Source organism: Acanthopagrus latus, chromosome 6, assembly GCF_904848185.1.
Source record: "Acanthopagrus latus isolate v.2019 chromosome 6, fAcaLat1.1, whole genome shotgun sequence".
Classification (NCBI taxonomy): domain Eukaryota; kingdom Metazoa; phylum Chordata; class Actinopteri; order Spariformes; family Sparidae; genus Acanthopagrus; species Acanthopagrus latus.
In genome coordinates, this window is record NC_051044.1 from 18,589,645 (window position 1) to 18,607,615 (window position 17,971).

General features: G+C 41.2%; 2 protein-coding genes and 1 long non-coding RNA gene across 4 annotated transcripts; 2 read left to right on the top strand and 1 right to left on the bottom strand.

The window, feature by feature from the left end:
- Window positions 1-13,799, top strand: espl1 (extra spindle pole bodies like 1, separase). 2 transcript variants are annotated; one of them, XM_037101434.1, is made up of 32 exons: window positions 1-192; window positions 354-442; window positions 935-1,237; window positions 1,795-2,547; window positions 2,712-2,813; window positions 2,952-3,063; window positions 3,216-3,343; window positions 3,522-3,715; window positions 3,830-4,072; window positions 4,330-4,474; window positions 4,697-4,856; window positions 5,046-5,185; window positions 5,517-5,651; window positions 5,754-5,870; window positions 5,998-6,169; window positions 6,270-6,398; window positions 6,502-6,658; window positions 7,107-7,216; window positions 7,457-8,598; window positions 8,696-9,101; window positions 9,477-9,599; window positions 9,856-10,069; window positions 10,490-10,695; window positions 10,808-10,935; window positions 11,053-11,175; window positions 11,339-11,488; window positions 11,609-11,776; window positions 11,935-12,039; window positions 12,140-12,255; window positions 12,357-12,440; window positions 12,777-12,941; window positions 13,310-13,799. In XM_037101434.1, exons 2-32 carry the CDS (start codon window positions 362-364, stop codon window positions 13,509-13,511), a joined length of 6,513 nt encoding a protein of 2,170 aa, XP_036957329.1. In that variant the 5' UTR covers window positions 1-192; window positions 354-361; the 3' UTR covers window positions 13,512-13,799. The 2 variants fall into 2 exon arrangements, with proteins under 2 accessions (XP_036957329.1, XP_036957328.1); XM_037101433.1 differs by having other exon boundaries at window positions 2-192; window positions 8,696-9,113.
- Window positions 13,800-14,641: 842 nt separating this feature from the next.
- On the top strand, window positions 14,642-16,952 carry pfdn5 (prefoldin 5). The gene is made up of 6 exons (XM_037100269.1): window positions 14,642-14,799; window positions 15,195-15,297; window positions 15,648-15,679; window positions 15,807-15,881; window positions 15,981-16,086; window positions 16,592-16,952. Exons 1-6 carry the CDS (start codon window positions 14,734-14,736, stop codon window positions 16,675-16,677), a joined length of 468 nt encoding a protein of 155 aa, XP_036956164.1. The 5' UTR covers window positions 14,642-14,733; the 3' UTR covers window positions 16,678-16,952.
- Window positions 16,807-17,894, bottom strand: LOC119020720. Its single transcript, XR_005075401.1, has 2 exons — window positions 17,754-17,894; window positions 16,807-17,404 (listed from the first exon to the last, which is right to left on the bottom strand). It is a non-coding gene; the product is annotated as an uncharacterized LOC119020720 (long non-coding RNA).
- Between the last annotated feature and the right edge of the window lie 77 nt (window positions 17,895-17,971).

The following is a 17,971-nucleotide window of genomic DNA, read 5'->3' on the forward strand; positions in this document are numbered from 1 at the left end:
AGCAAACACTTTTCAAAAACAGTGCGCGGAGGGTTCAGTTTCCATGATGGCTGAGGATTTGAATCGTTTGACTTAGCTGAACAAGTTTCGCGTCCACCATGACGCTGCTGAATTATGTTTTTAATGGCAGAAAGTATGTTTTTTAGCTGCTGTAAATAAAGTTGTAGCTACAAAGTCCTCGTCCTGCTTGAAGTAAGTCACTGTTCACTCTCTCGATTAAGTTCGCGAACGTTGACGTTAAGTTAAGTTAGCTGAACAACGTCATGTTGTGGCTAACGTTTGCTAACTCAAACTACTCGCTTTGTCGATGTTTAAAATCAACACGAGTTCTTTAAATATCGTGTTTCCCACAGCTGTCGACATGAAGTGTTTGAAGGCGGACGAGTACATCAAGCTGACCGCGTCAGTGAAGGAGACGGAGCTTTTACTTCAAGACTTGGAGGTTAGTTCGTAGAAAGACGGTGCCTGGTTAAAGCACTGCCTTTAAAATAATATTTGCCAGGATTAACTGCCATTAAATTAACCCTGTTTCATTTGATGTGTGAGAACTAGACATGCGAGATTTATAGTTAAAATGTGTGTGTGTACACATACAACTCACCTTGCCTCAGATGTGATTTTGTTATCCTCTGTATGAGCGACATATTTTGCATGTCTGTCCGTCCTGTGAGAGGGATCCCTCCTCTGCGGGTCTTCCCGAGGTTTCTTCCATCCTTTCCCCTGTTAAAAGGCTTTTCTTTTTTTAATATGGCGAGTTTTTCCTTGCTCGAATCGAGGGTCAAAGGACAGAGGATGGTGCCCACTGTACAGACTGTAAAGCCCATCGAGGCATGATTGTGATTTTGGGCTCTATGTATAAAAACTTTTTTTGATTTTGTGCTATATCTCTAACTTTTTTAGGATCTAAACATGTCTGGTTTTTTACAATTTGCAGAGTTATGTAAAGAGTCGACCAGGCCTTCAGGGTCGCACACTGTGTGACAGGGTCATCAGAGCCTGTAACCATCATCTCGGAGCCGGATCCCCTGACTTTGACCATGTCAGTCAATTGGTTCGGCTGGTGGAGCTTTCCCTACGTGGCTATGATATTTCTACAGCACTTGTTGCTCAGAGCAGTCCTCTCTACATGGAAAAGATTGTTTTCCATATTGTCAAGAAGCTAAGCTCCTTAGAAGCTCACAGCCTATGCAGCCATGTAGCTGGGTTGCTATACAGCAGGCTAACCCCAGTCCAACAGGTATGGATCACTTCTTTTTACAGACATTATATACATGTGTTGTATAGGAATGCACATTATGTATTTGACTGATAAATGATTGACAGATAATGGGAAATTTGTATGATTATTGGCCAATAATTAAATCATTGCAGATGGAATCAATAATACAAATTGCTTTAAATGACTCACAAGCACAGGATCTACACACTTAGATACAGTAGACTGAGAGAGAAAAATAAGTAGCACTGTTACACCTGGATAGAGCCACACAGTGTGGACTAGGCAGCTACACATGTTATTGCTGATGTGGATGTTTTGTACTGTTTTGGAGGAAGACAACACAAGGGTAATTTGTTGTACAAGAGGAGGGGAAAAGTCTACACATTTATCAACAAATCTTTTCATAGCTATAAAAGATAAATCATCCATCTTTGCTCACTACATCAACCAGAAACTGGTTATGAACTTCTTGTCAAAATGACAAAAAAGCATCAGTTATCACATAGGCACTACACTATATGATTGCTTTTTCAGTGTCGGCATCAACAAACTTACCACTGTTGTATGGTTCACAGGCTGAGGACTACTGTGTCCTTGTGAGGAGCTGCTTCTCAGTGCTCTGGAACGGACTTTCTGCCATGAAAGACGGGAAAATCTTGATTCCCCGTGACAAACTTCACTGCCAGTTGCAAGCTCTGAGCTTCCTCCTGTTGTTGGACACAGAAAGTGCAACTCCCTCAGTCTCCAAAGCTCCCATATACGCAGAGGATGCCATCACTGAATTTGAGAGTAGCTGTGGAGTGATAAGCAAGGACGATGCTTCTTTTCTCATCCAGGAAATGCAAATGCTTTTCAACAAATGCTGGATGGGACTTCAGCGTAGTGAAGGAGAGGGTTCTAAGCAGTCTGCTGTGACATCAAGCTTATATGTGCTTTCTGAAATTGTGCTGATTGTAGTGAAGGTATTCTGTAAGGCCAGCCACTATGATCAGGCCTCCACCTTTGTGAATGAATTTGAGAGCAGGTTCAGAAACTGTGCTGACCGTCAGTGTACAGCTGTGGTGCTTGGAAAATGGGCAATAATAATTCATACTACAATGAAGGCTGGTGGGGAGAGCGGCCAGGCTTTGACAGAGTGTGCCAGGGCAGTGAGGTCTCTTTCAGCTGACCTGGGTGAGCGAGAAGCTCACGCAGTTCTCGAAGGTTGCGGACTGGTTGTGTGGGCTGTCGAGAGTGGCTACAGCAAGGGATTGAGCGCATCCGTGCTGCTGTCTTGGTTTTCTTTTCTTGAGGAACACCAAGAACACATTTTAAAGATGCTAAAGAAGGTGAGTGATGTTACTGACCAAGAAAAGAAATTATCTCAATCATTCCCTAACATTTGAGAGAGCTGGATTTTCCAGTTGCCATCAGAAAGGCAATTCGATGTTAAAGTTATTTTCTGGATTAGATTTTGTACAAATTGCTAACCTGTGGTTTGTTTTCTTTATAGGCTTCTCTGTGCCAGGCTGAAGGCAGCAGACTGCAACAGGCCCTTTGCTTTAGTATTTACCAAGGCTTCGTGTTTGCTTATGAAAGCATGCTGGCATCACAGGTGAGGCTGCTTCTGTAACATCCAGTTTTATGATGATTATAGTGATAACAGAACTGATGACGGATGAATCACATTGTCACAACATGTTGCTGCATTTCCTTTCTCTTATATAGAACTGTTTGTGTTTTGTCGTCATAGCTGGAGGACAGTGACACACTGGACAGAGTACTGCTGTACTGCCAGGCCACAGCTGGACTGATGATGACTGAACTGCATAAACTGTCAAGTGAAAACCTTCTCATCAAAGCAGGTAATTACTGTCTAGATCATCAGTGTTGTCAGCACACTCGGAGTGCTGAAATGCCTAATTTGCTATATTCAAACATAGAATGCTTTATTTACTTATTTACTATCCATATGACATATGTTTATTTCATTTTGTGATTACCACATGTTTTGCAGTGGTTGCTGTGAGCAACTTGGCTTGTGGATTGTACAATCGGCGTCTCTACGACCAAGCCTTCACGCTAGTTGAGATCCTCTGCAGGGATCTGTGCAAGAATTGCCCCATCTCGCTCTCTGTCGATAGGGTAACCTCTTTAAGTGTGTTTGTCTGATCATGCACCACATAAATACACACTATATATCATGAGCTTTGAGACTGGCATATATCCCCTCACCTCCCAATTCTAAATGTGTTCTGTCTAATAAGAGACGCGTAAACTTATACAGTCATCTGTTTTGTTATAATATCTTTTGGCTGCTTAGCTGAGCCGACCCTTCATGCTGGCCGTGCAGACGTCTCGGAGGGCCGGTCATCTGGAGCGGGCACTGGATTGGGTGATCCTGTGGCTTAAGGCTCTGGGGGACAAAATCACCACTCATTTGGCCGAACCGGTCTCTCTGTGGGTGAAAACCAAGACTGACGCAGCTCGCAACTCTGAGGAGGACATTCGTCTCAGGTACAGACAGTCTTTTGTTTTTTAAGTTCCCCTTAAGTTGTCAGAGAAGCTAATGGGGTATCAATCGAAAGGAAAATAACAACAGTTTGCTTGGCCTATCCCATCTGTGAACAGGACTTTACGAGATGGTTTTGGTCCTGATGTCCCTAATGAGCAAGTCATGCTTCACCTTTTGGAGGAAGAACTCCGTGCCTATAAGGAGGTGACAGGAGACACGGCCCAGGAGCGTTACAACACTCTGTGTGATCTGTTGGACATCTGCCATGAAGAGAGCTCCCACACACATCTACGTGCTGTCTACCTTTGTGAGATGGCCCAGGTTGTGTGTTACCAGGATTTCAGTGAGCAGACTGACTGGTAGGAGCTTTTATAGACATTATCATTATCATTGAGCCCAGTGTCTCAATGTTCAGTATGTTTAGGGCTGAACGATATGGTAGATGATATGGTAAAATCATATTGTGATTATTTTGACAGACATTACATTTTCATTGTAATTCTTAATTCATTTTTCCATTGGCCCAAAATTGCAGCCTCTGTGATCTGGATATCGCACTTTGATAATATCTAAATTTATTGTGCAGCCCTAAAAACTGTCATTTGTTACCACACAGCGCGGCAGTTGATTTTACCCATGAAGCTTTACGACTGCTTGAAGAAGAACCAGAGACTCCAGAGAATGCTGATAGGCTGAAGGATGACAAGGCTCATGCTTTACTTTGGCTCTATATCTGCACTCTCGAGAAGAATCTTCAGGAGGTGAGCTTTATAGGATCTTTTTAGGAAATTGCACATATTTTTTATTTTCTGCCATAAATGACAATGAGGGAGTAAAAATAAAAATAACAGCGTGGTAGTGTTGATGGTCTCAATGTTTCGTGTTAAGCCGTCTAGATTGTGTTGTGCTTCATTTACATTGCTTTTGTGCTTCTTTTTTGTGTTTTTTTTTTTTTTCTTCTTTTATTTCTTTTTCTCCCATAGGCAATTGACAAAGACAAAAAACATCGAGAGTTGCGCGATCAGACACACTCTGTGGCCAATCCAATAGGAACCAATGATGTGGATTATGAAGACAAGCAGACAACACAAGACAGCATCCTGGTCTATGAAGGCCTGCATTTCAACCTGGCTTCAGAAAACAGTAAGAACCCTTTTAATCATATCATCAATTGTCCTAGTGTGGACATCTGTGTTATATGATCGCTTTTCTGATACCATCTGCCAAGTGCTATTTTTGTGTCTTATCAAAAATTGATAATCATTCATAACTTTCTCTTTCTGTGAGAGATTAATAGACAATATTTATTTTTATATTTTTTTCATTTTTAAGAGTTGTGTAAGCCATTGGAAAAAGCACTGGATGAGTGGTCCGCTCTTCTACAGAGTGGAGTCCTGCCTTCTGTCAGAAACCCCAAACAAACCTGTAGCTCCATTGCTGTAACAGCTGCTCTCTTCAAACTTATGGGAAAGGTAACAACACAGAATGCGGTCGTAGTCACAGAGGGTCTTTTTTTGCACTGTTTTTACTTTCTCCCTTCAATACCAATTGGATGTTGAGTTCTATACATAACTACTTCATACAGTTGACATGTGCATTTTAAGTTTGACTTTGTTTGTAAAGAGATTATTAATGTTAAGTCAGCCAAATTCTGGTGACCCCCCCCCCAAGATCGATGTATAACAATGCAAAAAACAATCAATGTATATACATAATTTGTTTGAGAATACATATTTGGAAAGCAAATACTTGAGAATTGAAAGAATCTGTGTGTTTATCAAATCTCTTCTTTCTCTTGCATAGCCTCTGAAGGCTTTGGAAGCTTACCAACTTGCAATTGGACTTTCACGTCAACTTGCTGATGCCCACAGATCTGCCAGCTCCCTCTGTCAATCAGCCACTATCCTGCTGGACATGGGCACAGCTGAGCTGGCTTTGGTAATACACTTTTGCAATTAGTATTTCTAGCAAACTTATAAAATCTTGCTTCAGGTACTATATCTCACTTTTGTTGATTTTCTGTTTATTGTGCCATTTTAGTCCCAGCTAGAGCAAGCAGAGAAGTTTCTCACCTCAGATTCCACTGCTGAGGGACCTTCTTCTCTCTCTATGTTGGCCACTCTGCTTAAAGCTCAGTACTGCTACAGCACAGGGCAGGTAGGTCAGCATATCTGTAACATATCTGATACCATCATTTTCATATTATTGCATTTATTTTTTTGCACTGGGTGATTTTTTTTTTTTTTCAATCTAGTTTCCTCTTTCCTTTTTGACCATATATTAGGTGGATCGTGGGCTGCCATACCTGTGTGAGGTGCTTAAAGAAGTGAATGAGCAGAGGCAGTCAAAGAGCTGGTACTTGTTGCGTGCTCGGACCCTCCAGACCTGCAGCTGCTATCTCAGTTTAGACACAACTGCACTACCGCAAGCTCAGCGAGGCCAAATCACACAGCACGGTTAGCTAAAATGTTTGCTAAACTCATATAATCAGATGGATTTCTGTATTTAATTTTACGTTGCGAGAATGTGGAGCCAATGCTTGTTTGTGTGTCTCAGGTCTAAACAGCCCAGACACCGCCCTGTATGAAAGTCTGAAGCTTCTCTGCAGCCTGTTGGTGACTTTAGTGGGGAAGGGCCTATATGGGACTAGCGGCAGCAGCTCAGAGGTGCGCTTCATCGACCAAGGTATGTTTGTTCAATCACATGAACTGACGATGTGTGGAAAAGCCGCTGATATCTTATTGATAGTTTGTTTTAGTGCTGTCCACTATGTTGATTCTGTGAACAGGAGATAACCTGGTGCTGAAGTGGCAGCTTCTCTCAGAGCTGTTAAACTGCTCAATGAAGATGGTGACTGTGAGGAGCAGCTCTGGGGCCATCAATGATGCCAGGCTCCAGTGCCTCGAAGCTCTCAAACTGGCCATCAAGTTGCAAGCACCAAGCCAGTATGTACATGTTCATCATAGTGGGTTAGATGTAAATAGTGGCTCAGGGTCCAAACGGCTTATAGTCGACATTCTTGCATATTGTTTTCTTTATTGATAAAGTAGTATCAAAAGTAAAGTATAGTTATCTTGTGTTTGCATTAAAAAAAACATGTTAAGTGCAGAGTTATAGTTTGCTACAGTCTAATACAACAGCTCTGCTGTAAGTGCACTTTGTGGTGGTGTTGCTGGATTGCTTTATATTTTATTTTTGCAAGGCCAATAATTTTACATTGTTAGATTGTACATGTGCGATTGATAAAAAATGATTAATATACATGCATACATATTGAGTAATGCTGTATTTACATTGCACTTATAAAGTCCCTGAACACGCAATAAAAAAGATCAACATATAGTCAGAGTGGTTGTTTATGTACTGAATTCAACTGTTTCTTTTTTTTTTAAGGTGTGCTGAGCTGTTGGTGATGAAAGCTGAGTTGGAGCTGTTGCAAGGGGAGAGGGAGGAAAGTGGAATGGATTTAGACAAAGTCAGATTCCTTCTTGAGTTTTGCACAGGTCTGTTAAATGTACAAATTCAAACAGGGTCAGACATTGATTCAATATTACACATTTGTGTTGTGAGGAATTGTGCGTGTAGTTTTGTATTTCAGAATTATGTGGCCCATGTTCATAGTTTGAAGTAAACTATACTCCAAAACTGCCAATATAAGTTGCAGTTTCTGTCTTATGTGTGAGGACTATTGTCTAATGCAGTACAATGAGTAAAATGAAATTATTTTACTTTCTTTTATTCAGATTATTCTGATCAGGTGCAGAAGGCAGAGGTGAAAATCAAACCTCGGAAAGGTCGCCCAGCTCAGAAATCTCAGTCTCCACTTCCCAGCATAGAAGATGATTTTCAGAGCATCCTGAGCACTAAGTGGATTGCCAAAGAACCGGTAGTAAGAGATCTGGCCAGCTCTCCACCTCTCAAAGCTCAGCCACGCCGGTGGCTCTCCTCCCTGGAGCATGGCTCAGACTGCCAGTGCCCCTGCTGCTCTGAGCCCTGCCTGGGTCGTGCCACTGCCCGCTGGGCGGCTGCACAGGCTGATCTGGTTCTCCAGCTGGATCCCAACAACGCTAAAGTCAGTTTGAAACTTCAGTCTGCAACATTAAGCCGCTGTAAGAGTGTTTCTGCCAAACTTGGGGCAAAATTGGCTAAACTCTTCCCCCTGTGTGGGCCTGTCAAAGGCTTTTGTAAACCTTCCCTGATGCAGGACGTGGTGGGCCGTGTGTACCTGCGCATGGCCCTGTCTGGGCTGGAACCAAGGCACAACAAGGCCTGTGGTATTTGGAAAGTACTGGAGGCTGGCTTAGCATTTGTTGACTCCACCTCCTCCCCTGTGCTAAGACCTGTGAGAGCAGGTCTAATGGCAACCAAAGCTATAGTGTCACTAATTACCTTGGCTGCCAAAAAGGGCTGCACACCAGAGGAGCTCTTCTCAAATGCTTGGACATGGAATCCACCAAAATTGGATAAAGAGCTGAAATCTGACCAGAAAATTGTGCCTCCCTCATCTTTGCTCAAGAAGTCCAAGGAGTCCATTAAAAACACTGATATTGCTGACAAAACAAAGGAGGCAAAGAAAGTCAGGGTTGTCAAGCCCAAGATCCAAGTGACAAGTTCTTCAACCAAAGCAAAGGGACTGGTTCCAATGACACCGGTGACTGTCAAGTCGAAACCCTCTGGGGATCAGGGCTCTTTTGATTTTAACACAGTGGTACCTACTTTAAGCTTTACTCCTGTTCAGAAGGTGAGAGCCCCTGCTTCAGTGCAGAGAGCATCGAGGACTGCTTCTAAGCTCCAGTTTCAGGTGTATGAAGAGTTGTCACAAGCTGAAGGCAAAGGCCGACCTGTTCCTGCTGCCCCCAGACGTGCAAAGAAATCGCACTTCAAGGTAGGCATCTAATCTGAGCAGAAGTTTTATTGCCACAAAAATATACAGCTTTCATGTTTTAATGAACTATGGCTTCCTTTTTGATGTGTCTACACAGGTGGAGTTTAGCGATGAGAGTGACACAGAAGCCAACATCCAAACGGAGCCCAAAGAAAAAAAAGAAATCCCTAAAAAGCAAACCACCACAAGAAGAGCTGCCCAAAACAGCAAGACGGCTCCAGATCCAACTGCAGAGAAGGTCCAACCAAAGAGGCAGGCCAAGGGTAAGAAGAGCACTGCAGTGCCTCGGGCCACCTCCTCTGAGGATGATGAGGCCTTGGTCCGTCAGGCTGCCTCGACAAGAAGAGGAAGAACCAGAAGGGAGCTATCAAGGGCAGAGGCAGATTCAGTGGAGGAGCCGGACAAAATGAGGACCATTGAGGAGGAAAACACAGAAGTTCTGGACATTAGCATTGAGCAGCTGAGGACATCAGACACAGAGACCGAAGATAATCCTACTTCAAGTAAAGATATTGGTGTGTCTTTTTCCTCACATGGTGAAACAGTAGTTAGGAAACATAACCTTTTTTATACTTACCTGGCATTTGCACAAATGAACATATTTCAATTCTAAATTTAGTTTAAATTATCAATCACAACAAGCATGCTTTTGGGAGCTATTAACAAAACCAGAGAGCATGTTAGAGGGGTTGAATGTAAGGAGATATGAGGGGTAAATGGTAACAATGATAGTCATCACTGTACAGATTATAAAGCCCATTAAGGCAATGTGATTGTGAATTTGGGCAATATAGATAAAATTGATTTGATGTGACAGTATCTAAAATATTTTGATGTTCCAGAGCACTAATCTCTCTCTTGACTCTCTCTGGACATAGATTTTGAGGTGTTGCGGAGGGATATGTGTTGTGATTTTGAGAGAGACGACTTGTCCGAACTGAGGAGCAGAGGTCATCTGAGAGGTCCACCAGCCCACCTGTCTCATTCAGACACCAGGCCAGGTGAGGATTTACACTGCTGCACAGTTGGTCTGCAGTGACACTGTATCTTGTGTCCTTTTTATTGGAGTGTAGCTCACAATTTGGCTGTGATAACAAACAGAGGAATTTTTGAGAAATATTGTGTGGGAAAATAATCTAATACTTTACAGTGTATCTGTTTTTAAGCAGGAATTGTGTATAATTTGGGATACTATATATACATTTTCTTCAGCTGCTTATCCACTTAAGTCTCCAATTTCTTTTTTTTTCTACCCAGACAATCTTTCTTTGGAAGATATTCAGTCTTTGCTTCACTCAGCCTTGTTGACCCTTCAGCACTTCCCCTCGCCTTCCATCTACACGACACTATGTGCTCTTCTGGCTTTGACCATGGGACAGCAGGATCCCATAACAACAGCAATGCTACACTCTCAGTCCTTGGGCGTCACAAGTCGTCATCGCACAATCAGGCATTTAGCCAGCAGTCTAAGGTAAGCATATGTGTTGTATAGGGCTGCAACTAACAAGTTTAATTATTGTGTTGATTATTTTTGCTTTAGTTATTTGCTCTAAGAAATGTCATAAAACATGAAAAGTGTCATAATGGAGCAATGAAACCAGAACATTTTCACATTTCAGGAACTGGAAAAAGATGATTTTCACTTTTTGCTATATTATTCAATCCCATTATTCACTTATCAAAATGGCTGTCGATAAATGTAATGGTTGACAACTAATCAATAACTTGTTGCAGCTGTAGTGTTGTATGTGTACCGTTGAGATGGCTTGCTATACTGTATGCCCATACAGCAAGATATCTCAAAACCAATTAAAACACTTATTTTGGCCAATTTTGACTATAGGCTGAACTTTTTTTTCTGCTAATGGTGTTGGTAATTGTGTTCTGACAGAAAGTTGAAAAAGGCGTCCAGTGAGCTCGCAGACAAGATGGATGCTCTGACTCTAGATGATCCCAGTCCGAGTCAGTCCAAGAACTCTACCGAACAGATGTTGACACAGTTGGAGAACATCTTCTCCTTTCCAACTGCTGACTCTGCTACTTTCCCCAAGAGCCACTGTCAAGAGTTTATGCAACAAATTCAGCACCTTCCCTCAGGTAAAATACCCAGTATTCAAGCTTACCTGCTTGACATACTCCAAGCAAAAGCAGGATGCTAATTACATTATACTAATGTAATATATCCTTTCTCTCTGTGCATCCTGTACAGGGGTGACTGTGTGTGTGATATCTATGCTCGGGGTAAAACCCGGTGAGATTGGTGACAGCATCATAATGTCACGTCTTGAGAAGGGATCTGTGCCAGTCACTGTTCACATCCCCACCTCGAAACAGCAGGTGAGGATTCATAGCCAATATCTGAATGCAGACGATGTAAATGCTTGTGGCTTTAGCAATACGGAGATGGTACCAACTTTAAAATCTTACCTTTCTCAAATTCTTTGTGTTTTACAGCACCCCATGAGTTGGCTGGTGCAGGAGATGGACAGTATACAGGTGGAACAGAAGGTTGTGAGCTGTGTGTCTGAGAAAGCCAAGTGGTGGGAGGGCCGCAGGGCGCTCGACTCTCGAGTTGAGGTAAGTGTAGAAGAAACCAGGGTCCTGCATTAATTATTCACTTATTTACTTCCACTTAGACGCATAGACAAAGAGAACATGTTACTGTAAGAATATTGTTGTTGAAGTTTTGACTAAGAAAAATCACTTGAAGGTTTGTTAAAACCTCCCATCTTTCTTTCAGCGGCTGTTGAAGGAGATGGAGGGATTGCTGGGATGCTGGAGAAGCTTTCTTCTCCCACTTTCTTCGGATCCTGAGGTCTCTAATCAGGCTCAACACCTTTGCAAGTCCTTGTCTGCTAAGGGAGTGACAATCAATGAAGAGATGTTGATGGTATGTGGCTTTCTTCACCCAATACCTCTTTAAGCATCAGAGTCTGACCTTCTATTCTGCCCTGGTCTCAAAGTGGCTGTGAAAAGGAAAAGACACTCACACGTCTGACTTGTTTTTCAGGCTGTGCTGTCTGCCTCTCCTGTGCTCTCCCAAGAAGACCTTAAAAGATTCGCTCTGGGAGTCTCTCCACAGTGGGACATGGAGTGTGACCAGCTTCTTCATGCAGCCGTGTCCCGGCTCACTGACAGAGAAGAGCCCAGCGGTCATGTGGTCCTTATCCTGGACAAGGTTGGGTTCATCATCTCTGCTGAATACTTATTCACCTGTAGACTGATGTGTGCACAGAGCTCCTTTTGGAGAGAGAAAATGCATCCAAAGCACTGTTTTGTCCTTTGTATGGTAGGATAATGCTGAAATGTACAAATTTCTCTCTGTTCCCTTTGCAGTACCTTCAGAAGCTGCCATGGGAGAGTATCTCCATCTTAAGCTCTCGCTCTGTCAGCCGAATGCCGTCGCTGCACTCACTAATTGGACTGAGCGTTCAAAAAGAGGTGAGGTTAAGCTCTTTATGCCCTGTGGTGCAGATGCAAGTTACTTCTTGACAGTCATGTTCAGTGGTGGTTATTGTTACTCCTATTTCTTCCCCTGTAGACCGAACCTCAGTCCATCCTGAAGCAAGGTGTGGATACAAAGCAGGTGTTTTATGTGCTGGACCCTGATGCCAATTTAGGAAACTCTCGAGAGCGATTCAAGGAATGGTTCAGCAGGTGAGACCACCAATCAAGAAAAAACAATTTGATTTGTCTGAAAGTGTTTCTGTCACTGGTCTGTTTTCATCCCATTTACTACATATTTGTTTTCATTCAAGTAAACTGGATTGGGAGGGCGTGTGTGGCACTGCGCCTGACTCGGGTCAGCTGGAAGAAGCTGTTGCGACCAAAGATCTATACATGTGAGTTTGTGATATTATGTATCCTGATACGGAGAGGAAATGATAGTTACACTTCATGACGAGTCTAAAGGCAAGGCAAAATCATACATTTAAAGTTGTCAGATCATACTAATGAATTTCTTCTGTTTGACTTCCGTCAGTTTGAGCAGACAAGGATCTATAATAGGGCTGCAGCTAAACAAATCGAAATTTAAAATCGTATTTATGTGTGTTTTTTAAATCTAATTTTGTTAAATTCTTGTCCACAATTTGTTCTATATTAAGCTCTTTGATTAGATAACCTGGTTTACTTCATATCCTCTCTTTCCATGTCCCTCTCACCTCGAACTGCTTTAGTTACGTGGGTCATGGTGCAGGTGCACGATTCTTGGACAGCCAGGCAGTTCTAAAGCGGCAGATGAGAGCAGGCTCTCTGCTTTTTGGGTGCAGCAGTGCTGCTCTGGCAGTTCGCGGGGATCAGGAAGGACAAGGCATCATCCTCAACTACCTCATAGCAGGCTGGTGAGATATCTGTCTTTACTGTTGGTTACTGTTAGAAAGAAAGAAGGGTTAGAGTTGTATTATAGCTTGATGTGTCTCAAAAACCTGAATTTACCAATTTTTCTTTAGTTGCATTTCAGGATATTGTCTTCACAGATTTGTGAGACACAAGTCAAAAACAAGACAGCAGCAGCCAATCGTTTTTTTTTTTGTTTGTTTGTTTGTTTTTGGTGAAAAAAACACAAATCTAACAATGCAAGCAATGTAAATGTTAGTTTATTTAATCTATGATGTAGAATAGTTCCATTTCAGTGAAAGTTGTGGAGGTATATTTAGTGATTCTCCACATGCGTCTGTCATGACTATTTTTTTTTTTTTTCTCTCCCTAGCCCCTTTGTTTTGGGGAACCTGTGGGATGTGACAGATCGGGATATTGATCGCTTCACTAAAGCCTTGTTGGAGTCCTGGTTATCTGCTGGGTCTGGTGCTCCCCTCTTGGATTATATGGGCCCGTCACGTCAGGCCACACACCTGAAACACCTCATAGGAGCTGCACCTGTAGTCTATGGCTTACCAGTCCACCTGCAGTAGTTGGGCTGATGCGCCTAAGCTCCTCCTTGAACAATCTATGCAGTATCTATTATTGCTTCAGCAAACAAGCTGAAGGACATGACTTTAACTTGACGTTTACTCTGTGTTTTAGCAAGATATACTGCGTTTCTTTAATTTAAACCAATGCTTTCATTTTTTTATACCTATAGTACTAACTATAGTGTAAATGATTTTAAATATCTTGCTATTTTTTTAATTAAGATTTTAAATTGATTTTTAATGTGTTGATTGGACAACAATTTATGAATAAATGTGTTTGTGCATACATTCAGTGACTGCATTCTTGAAATGACTTTCTAATTAGGGAAATGCCTGAAAGACGGTATTTATATTTACATTGTCAGAACAAGAAATACCTGAACTGATTATGCGTATCATTTGAAACAAATTATTTTCCTATTGAAACAACTTAGATCTTACACAGCATCTAGAGCTTGTTCTTACAATAACAGTATCTTTGATTGTGACAATAAATTTTCATTTTGACTTCCTTGACTTGAAAATGTATATTTTAAGTTGGCAAATATCAAATGTGTAGTTCATAGCGCACTTCAAAAAATAATAATTGGATCTCCATTCACTACCAAACAGTTTTCCACACTAAGGTCCCAGGGGGCAAACTGGAAGGGGCTTGACTTTGGCTGTCTATATCTGGGAAAGCAGTAATAATATTCTATGATGATGATATTTAAATTTTCAGTTGAATGTTCAGTTGTATAGCAAAAAGGGGGAAAAAAAAGTACATTGCTATTTGATAGCACTGGCAACATTTAAGTACAAAATAATTGTTTATATTTTTATTATTAGTGGTGGCAATGCATTTGTAAAACAAAAGTGACTTCTAATTTTCAACAAACATTGTGGACACAAATGGATCAAACTTGATTTTGTCATGCTTCAACTTCCGTATGGTACAATGTCCTTTCTGTACACACATCCATTGTAGTTGACTGACATACATATAGATTGCGAAATAAAATGTATTGTTGAGAACCATTAAGTTCCCAACAACATATGAAGCACATTTGAATTAAAGCACGAGATGCATGATCCAGTTAGAAAACAAGGCTCAAGTGTGACGAGCAGAGGTACGTCGTGTCCTGTCCGCAGGGGGCGGTGTCTCAGACTAAGGCCCGCCCCTCCCCATCACCCGGAAACACTATCACAGGTCTCATTTGGTCGTTTGCATCGCGCTCCCAACATGGCGGTGAACCTCACAGACCTCTCCCTGCCTCAACTAGAGGGACTGAAAACCCAGCTTGATCAGGTACGGGTAAAAATGTTTAGTATATTTGAGTTGTTGTTGTGTTGTTTCATATCGACCTTATGAGGGCGACAGTCTGAGCGAAAACGTGAGGGTGTGGTAGCTAGCTAGCCCTGATGCTAACCATGCAAACGTGAGTTAAATATTCTGTCACCCGGTGTGTTTCATGCTAGCATTGTCTGTCCCTCGTCGCTTCACGCATTTTTACAACATTTATAAATGTTTTTGAAATGTTAGCTGTTGACATGTGATCTCATAAGTATGTATTTCTGCTCTTTTGTTGGATTCCGACCGCTGACAGGTGCGCTTTTGTTAGCAGCGGATTTGATCACTGATCATTGATGTGTGTACTCTGTCGCTGACTTCAGTTGTTGATTTACATTTCGATGTTTCTGCAGGAGATTGAGTTCTTGACGTCTTCAATAAGTCAGCTCAAAGTCGTCCAGACCAAGTATGTTGAGGCAAAAGATAGTTTGAACGTCCTCAACCAAAACAATAAAGGTGAGTGAACGTTCAATGAGCCCCTTTTCCTACGAAGCTATAACAAAGTTACAGGAATGATTACCAAAAACATAATAAGCTCAACAGTGGTTCTTCAATTGGTATGACAAATAAAGCTACCTGGTGAATGTGCTTTTTCATTTAAAAAAAAAAAGGTAATCTCTCTAACAATAATATAAAAATACTCTCCTCAGAGGACTTATTGTAATGTGGTAGTATAGTGTGGTGCTCAAATATACATTATGTCTTCAATTTATAATGTCAGAAATTTCTGAAATCTACACGTGTTGAATTTGCAGCCAAAGTGAATTGTTAATTATTTTTTGTCCTCCCTCTCCTCCCTCATACAGGAAAAGAACTGCTTGTGCCACTCACCAGCTCTGTATCCTTTACTTACTGTGGATCAACCAGAATTTAATGTTTTGCTGTTTTGTGTGATGTGCTTTTTAAAATAAGTTGTGTGTCTCTTAGAAACATACCTACCTGTCCTTGACATTTCTTCCTCTCAGATGTATGTCCCCGGATCATTAAATGATGTGGAAACGGTTCTAGTGGATGTTGGGACAGGATACTATGTTGAAAAGGCAAATACATTCGCATTTGATAGCCCATGATAAATGTGCTTAATAATTTCTTCAGATGATGTAAAACGTTCTTTATTTACACTTTGTGTTTCTCTGTAGAAAGTGGAAGATGCAAAGGCATTCTTCAAACGCAAAATAGACTTCCTCACAAAGCAGATAGAGAAAATTCAGCCAGCCCTTCAGGAAAAACATGCTATGAAACAAGGTGAGCACGCTTAGTAATACAATGGATTATGGATTAATGGATTGATTTGAATAGTGTTTTGGCTCATATCCTTCTATATTGGATTTGAAATTAAACATCGAGTGACTTATAATGTGTGACTTCAATATAAGTGTTCACATCCACATAAGATGAACAGGGCAGAAATTGTAGTCCTGTTTATAAAGCAGTCTCCTTGGTTTACAAGACAAGATGCTACAAAATGAAAAATATGTTTGCCAGAAAATATGCATGAGGATATCAGTAATACTAGTGAGTACACATAAAGCTAAAAAGTTGTCTTCACACTTTCATTCAAATGTAGAAAATATGTTTGCATTTAAGTTTTTACTCCAAAACATAGTAACAAGAAACCAAAGTTAGTTTTGAGTGAACAGTAGTCTCTATTTAAAGATGAGAGTATTTCAAAGACAGTCAACGGTAACCTCACCTAGCTGAGAACGTATTACACACCTATTGACTTTGTACACTGTGTTCTGTCTTACAGCTGTGATTGAGGTAATGAATGTGAAGATCCAGCAGCTACAACAGAGCCAACAGTCGTCACAGGTGGTTGGGCCCACCAAGGCTTAATGAGAACACCTGCTTGAGCTCATCATGATTGGGGGGGTGCATTTTAGGTTTATGTACATCTGCTGGTGTAGGACAAGTAATGTTCTCCACTAATCCACACAAGTCATGTTAAATATTAAGAGAATTGAAGTTTTTTTTGTACACTAACACCAGAAAATCACATATAGGCTTTTGTCATGGTAGAGCAATTGTCTGTACTTGGTCAATTTTAAATTAATGGAAATGGCTGTCCTGTTAATTTGCAAAATTAAAGAGGTCATTTTGCATTCAAGGAACATTTAAGTGTCTTTCGTTGTTGTGTTTTCATCAGTGGGGTCCTGAACCAAGACCTTTTATTTTTAACCATACTTTGTAAATTGCATCTTCTTCAACGCCAGTTTTAAGGCCCTGCCTATATGAACAGATGTTTTCAGTTATTAAGAGTGATCCTGATGAAAGTGGGCTAACTTAACTGTGCAAAAGTAAACATAAGGTTGATAAACGTTTTAAAAAGGCAGTCAGTGTATCGTTTAAAACTGTTTTAACGTTCTTAGTGATAAAACGGCAAACAGCTTGTTGTCTTCCATGTTGGTCCCACATTCCTACATGAACATACGTCCGAGGAGCACGTGAATGCAGCACCAATGCTAGGCATTGCATGACGTCACGAGGCTGAAGGGGGTCCCGTGAGCCACAAGTGAAATCAGCTGTGATGGCAGACTGTAGAAGAGTAGTTGTGTACAAGAGCCTGAGAAAAAGAAATATGATAAATAATCTGGCAACTGTGCTAAGATCCGACCATTACATGATAAATCCATACATTAGTTCTTTCTTTGTCTAGGGTTCAGGATCGAAACCAAACTGTCACGCATCTTTAGGCAATACTTACACTTCCTAGAAGTGAGTTTTTGACATGTAATTACATATAATAGACCCAATCGTTGAAAACCTTTCCACCATATAGTAAGTGTGTGGTCTGTTTGTACAACAACGATTTTAATTTTGTAAATAATTTGTGAACATCAACAATTGGATACTGCACACAAATCATTGTGTGTACTGCTTAAATGAAGAGGAAACTTTGTAATGACATTTACCTATTTCAACATTATTTTTTGTTTTCTTGTATCACTTGAAACTCTTTAAATAGGAGGTGAACATAAGCTGCTGATGCAGGACGGAACTTCGCCCCTATCAGTTCCAAAGTTTGCTCGGGGTCACCTCCTATCTACTCTGCCCGGCGGTGATAACGGGTGGTGTGCGGCCAGTGACACTAATACAGTCGTGTTTGCGATGTCAGGTGAAACGCAAGCCA